The sequence below is a fragment of the Salvelinus fontinalis genome, chromosome 18 (genome assembly GCF_029448725.1).
Source record: "Salvelinus fontinalis isolate EN_2023a chromosome 18, ASM2944872v1, whole genome shotgun sequence".
Taxonomy (NCBI): Eukaryota; Metazoa; Chordata; class Actinopteri; order Salmoniformes; family Salmonidae; genus Salvelinus; species Salvelinus fontinalis.
Genome location: NC_074682.1, coordinates 44566038 through 44571519, shown reverse-complemented (window position 1 = coordinate 44571519; position 5482 = coordinate 44566038). Strand labels below are relative to the sequence as shown.

Below are 5482 nucleotides of genomic sequence, written 5' to 3'. Positions count from 1 at the left end.
GTTTGTTGGTCCGGGTTGGTCGTCTAAAAATTGGTCATAGGATCAATTCTGGGTACAGAAGATTCCTACTAGTCCTATACTGTACCCCAAGCCTGGTCCCAGATCTGTTTGATGCCATGACAATGGCCAAAACAGCATAAACAGATCTGGGACAAGGGTAGGGGGTCCCTGTTAGATTCTGCTATGTGGTCTTAAATGTCCCACTAGTATGTTACTCACTGATGGTATGAGAAAAATGAACAGAATGATTTATAATAATTTTGTTGAAATAGTCAGCAAGTAATGTAAAATAGTCAGATAGTTGCAGGCTTTGTCTTTAGGCAGGTAGTTTTTATTACAACAAATGAGTTGCACGTCTTGTTAAATACATATGTATTCACTATTATCAATATTTTAAAACATTTTATGAATGCAATTATGATAAATTAATAACATTTTTATCAAAAACATTATTTTAGTGTTCTTGTCAGTTGTATGTTAAACATCTGCAACAGTGCAGTCATCTTATAGCTCCGTTTTTGGCCAGTTCCAAAATATATATTTTTAACACATTTCAACCAATGTGTTATAACTGTCAATACATTTAAAAATATATATATTTAACCTTTATTTAACTAGGCAAGTCCGTTAAGAACAAATTCTTGTTTAAAATGACGCCTACCCCGGCCAAACCCTAACAACGCAGGGCCAATTGTACGCCGCCCTATGGGACTCAGTGATACAGCCTGGAATCGAACCAGGGTCTGTAGTGACGCCTCCAGCACTGAGATGCAGTGCCTTACATGCTGACCAAACCACATGCACACATGCGTCCACATGCGCATCGCGCGCTAGTTGATTTTGTTCACCTACACCAGAAGCGATCAGAAAACGCAGGTTGAAATATCAAAACAAACTCTGAACCAATTATATTAATTTGGGGACAGGTCAAAAAGCATGAACCATTTATGGCAATTAAGCTAGCTACCTTGCTGTTGCTAGCTAATTTGTCCTTGTAATATAAACATTGGGTTGTTATTTTACCTGAAATGCACAAGGTCTTCTACTCCGACAATTAATCCACAGATAAAAGGGTAAACCGAATTTGTTTCTCTTCATCTCTCCTCCTTCCTTCAGGCTTATTTGACTTCTTTGGACTTTATATGGCTGTTGGCAACCAACTTTACAGCATTACTATAACCGAGCAGAGTGTGGACCTAAGTTCATCTTTCAATCACCCAGGTGGGCATATGCTCCTAAAAACCAATGAGGAGATGGGAGAGGCCGGACTTGCAGCTCGTTGAGCTTCACATAGAACCAATTTCTATTTTAGCGCCTGGCCACGCAGACGCTCGCAAGCAATGTGGGTGCAATGATTGAATAACAAGTATGTGTAAATGTATTTTGCAACGCTCACTGCACAAGTGGTGTGGTCAGCATGTAACGCTTCGAACATATCGACAGCATCATTGTGCAAAATTGTTTGCCGCATCATCTGGATATGTAATGTGTGTCCGAAGCATAACACCATGCCCAAACCAGGGCACGTCCTGTGCGCGAGTGTTGCAAAATAAATGTACACATACTACATGTTATTCAATCATTGTACCCACACTGCTCGCGAGCGCCAACGAGCGTCTGCGTTGTCAGGAGCATGTCCTGCCTCTCCTATCTCCTCATTGGTTTTTAGAAGCATATACCCATGTGGGTGATTGAAAGATGAACTGAGGTCACTTGTGGTAATGCACCTTATTATGAAAGTTAGTTGCCAATCGCCATATAAATTCCAAAGAAGAAAAAGAAGCGTGGAAGAAGGAGAGATTACTTGAAACGATTTGGTTGACCATTTTATGTGTGGATAAATTGTAGGAGTATAGGACGTTCTGCATTTCAGGTAAAATAACAACTCAATGTTTAAGTCCCAGGACAAATTAGCTAGCAACAGTAAGCTAGCTACATAGGACAAATTAGCTAGCAAGTGCAAGCTAGCTAGCTAAATTGCCATAAATGTTTACTGATTTTCGAAATGTCCCCAAATTAATATAATTGGTTCAGAGTTTGTTTTGATATTTTAACCTACGTGTCGTGATCGCGTTTGTTGTGGGGGGACACAATAAATGTATGCACGATGGCGCACGCGCGCAGACGGTATTGGTTCCGTGTTACAAGGAAAACTACAGGCGAATATCCGTAGAATATCCAATCTGAAACTCTTTTTACCTCGGTTTGACATTTCAACCTGCATGTCGTGATCGAGTTTGGTGTTGGGGTACAAAATCAATTTTCGCGAGTCCGGTATGGTTTTATGTAGGTTGTAGTAATGCTATAAAGTTGGTTGCCAACAGCTATATTAAATCCAAAATAAGAAGAAACCCGAGGAAGGAGAGAGATCGATAAAACGGTAAACCGAATTCCTTTCTCATCTGTGGATTAATTGTCGGAGTAGAGGACCTTGCACATTTAATGTGAAATAACAACCCAATGGTTATAATCACAGGACAAATTAGCTAGCAACAGCAAGCTAGCTAGCTAAAATGCCATAAATGTTTAATGCTTTTTCACCTGACCCCAAATTAATATAATTGGTTCAGTTTGTTTTGATATTTCAACCTGCATGTCCTAATCGCTTCTGGTGTGAGTGAACAAAATCAATTTGCGGGCGATGGTTAACAAAATATGCATTAATACATTTTGATTGTAACGTGTGGATTGTTACAAAATGGGATGATATACTTTGTTGCGCATCAAATAGTGTTATTTGACGTGTATCTTTTTTGACACGCAAAGACCCAAACGGCGTATCGTATTCCATACACTTGTTTCCAAAATGCATTGGAGTGAAATATTTTTCTTCGACGTCATCATCACTTTTCCTTTTTCGGTCCAACTATAATCTGCAAAGGTGCTGGGCGAAGTACACTCGTGTTGTAAAGCTCTTGCTTAGTTGCCTAAACATAATAAGCCTGTTTTGACCGACGCAACAACGGTTGAAAGATGAGACTCGCACTTTTGTTGTGTTTCTTCAGTTTTATTTGGTTGGCTGACTGTGTACCACCGACATGCTATTCCCGAGTGCTCGGCTTGAGCAAGGAAATAATAGACCTTTTGGAAAAACTAAACAATTATCATCGCACGGTGAGCTATTCCAAATTACATTATTGATTTGATAAAACCGTTTTCTAATGTATCCAAATGTTTTCCTATTTTTACTTTTTCTTTTGCAGAAAACATGCGTTGAGATTCTGCCCAAGATGTTTCTGGATGTGCAAGTGAGTTTTTATACATCCTATTGATGTGAACAAAAGGTTGATTCTCAAACGTCAGTACTTAACAAAATGTTGACAGAGTGAACCTGCATCAGATTTGATGTCTCATTGGGTTATGTTGCAGCAACTGTAATGAGTTGGTGATGCAATACCTACGTTTGCCGTAGACTAGAAGATGCATACATTCCATAATGTTGTTGAATGCCAATATCAAAGCTCAAAAACATATCTTGTCAATTGATTTAAATTCATATAAAAACATTGTTCTACCCCAGTAACTTAACCTGTTTGTGACACATTTTCATTCAAAATAGTATAATATCCATTGAGCAATAAGATTTACAATGCCATTATTATTTCCCTATAGAATTCGTGCATCAATACCAAGCTCCGTGACTTCCTCTATGTCATGGAGAACCTTCCTACGCAGTACTGCAGAGAGCGACCCAGGATCGTGTTGTTGAAGCAGAAAGTCACCAACCTGTACAGAATCATCAACAGAATCTGTTATCGGGTATGTCTGCTCAGCTCGGCAGAGGAATGAACCATGCTGTCTCTCATAGCCAGAATAAGAAAAAATTTAAGAAAAAAAAAGGTCTATCATAGCCTACTCTGGATGTGGTGCAGGGAATAACTAGCCTGGTTCCAGGTCTGTTTGTGCTGTCTTGCCAACCGTTATATATAACAACAATGACCATGTGAGTTGGAGTGTTTCTGATAATTGCTTCTGTAGTTTATTATCTGTGGACACATGTCAGTCAGCCGTGCACCCACATTCTGCCGTTGGAGATGTCGTGTGTGACTGTGTGACCTCCCCACAGGACCTAGTGTATTTTACAGATGACTGTGAGGCCATTGAGACTGGCCAGAGTACCCCTCACTACAGAGAGGACAGGCTCCAGCTGCTGGTGGAAGAGAAGAGATGAGCCCATCCAGAGACAAACACACATACACCACACACACATACACCACACACACATACACCACACACACATACACCACACACACATACACCACACACACATACACCACACACACACACACCACACACACACACACACACACAGGAATATAATTGTGAGGGCATGTAAACTCTGTTTCACTCACACACACACATACATAGCATCACACACAACTGTAGCTAAAAAACATGCCAACATAGTTTCATTTCTAACCTGTAAGCCTAAAGATTTGAGTTTTTTGTCCAAGTGAGGTCTCATGTTAGATGGCATGTGTTACATTTCAAATGGAGAACTTTCCACAGGAAATTAGCTGAATACCAGCTATTCTGATGAAAACCTTTTACCAGAATAAACCAAAATGTTTGTGTGCCTCACTTACTGCTGCTTACCTACCACACCGTTCGAAAGGCATGCCTTATTTATCCAAATATCTTGTATGTTTCCATAACTCTTCATACATACCGAGGTCCCAGCTCGTACATCCCCGAGAAAAGATTGATTACCTCATGCTGATTGTATGACTAGGCCTAGTCTTTAACCTAAACTCTAGTAATGTATCTTGTTCAGATGTAGGCTATACTTAATCATGATTGCATTTTCTTGTAATTGGTGCAGTAGGCTTATACATATGTGTATTAGTTATATGTATGTAATAAAACAACTTTTTTTAATGCTCGTAAGCTTTCAAATGTGTTGTGTGAGTAGCAAGCACAATTGCAATTGATTGCAACCATTCGCTACCATGTCTCAACTTTACCTGTTGTGCTTGCCTGTAAATATTGTTTTTTTTGCCAATCGGACAATGTTTCTCAGACTGTTAGGATTCAGACAAACGTAATGTTTCTCGCAGAGATGAAGTCAAGACTCTAGAGACCCATACTATAGATCAGACCAAGACAGTTCAAATAGGGGGGAAGCACACCCTCGGGCTTCCATATGGAAAAATGTAGTTTCCTGCACTTCTGAGTTGTCACTCCTAGTTAGTTAAAATACTCTAAGAGCTGGTACTCAGTGGTGTATCTTGACCACATGGGTTGACAGACTACAAAAATCCTGCTCTTGTCCATGACCAAGGCCCAGACCGAGACATTGTGTTCCAAGACCCTTACCCTGTGTATCGAAACAAGGTCCCAGACCCTTAACCTGTGAATCGAAATGATGTCCCAGACTAGACATTGTGTGCCAAGACCATGAGATGAAGACTTCACATCGGTTTCACTTGACAAAGTTTGTCAAGTGAAACCTGACTAATAAATGTTGGTGGTGTTGTGATAC

At 40.0% G+C, this 5482-nt stretch overlaps 1 protein-coding gene across 1 annotated transcript; it reads left to right on the top strand.

Annotated features, from left to right (window-relative positions):
* The first annotated feature begins 2386 nt into the window (after positions 1-2386).
* LOC129815618 (cytokine-like protein 1) lies at positions 2387-4882 on the top strand. The gene is made up of 4 exons (XM_055869591.1): positions 2387-3114; positions 3204-3248; positions 3613-3759; positions 4067-4882. The coding sequence occupies exons 1-4, from the start codon at positions 2974-2976 to the stop codon at positions 4169-4171; spliced, it is 438 nt and encodes a 145-aa protein (XP_055725566.1). The 5' UTR covers positions 2387-2973; the 3' UTR covers positions 4172-4882.
* The last annotated feature ends 600 nt before the right edge of the window (positions 4883-5482 follow it).

Coding starts and splice junctions, on each gene's coding strand:
- LOC129815618 (XM_055869591.1), top strand. CDS start 2,974: ATGAGACTCGCACTTTTGTTGTGTTTCTTCAGTTTTATTTGGTTGGCT. Junction 3,249..3,612: donor AGATGTTTCTGGATGTGCAA/GTGAGTTTTTAT, acceptor ATTTCCCTATAG/AATTCGTGCATCAATACCAA. Junction 3,760..4,066: donor TCAACAGAATCTGTTATCGG/GTATGTCTGCTC, acceptor ACCTCCCCACAG/GACCTAGTGTATTTTACAGA.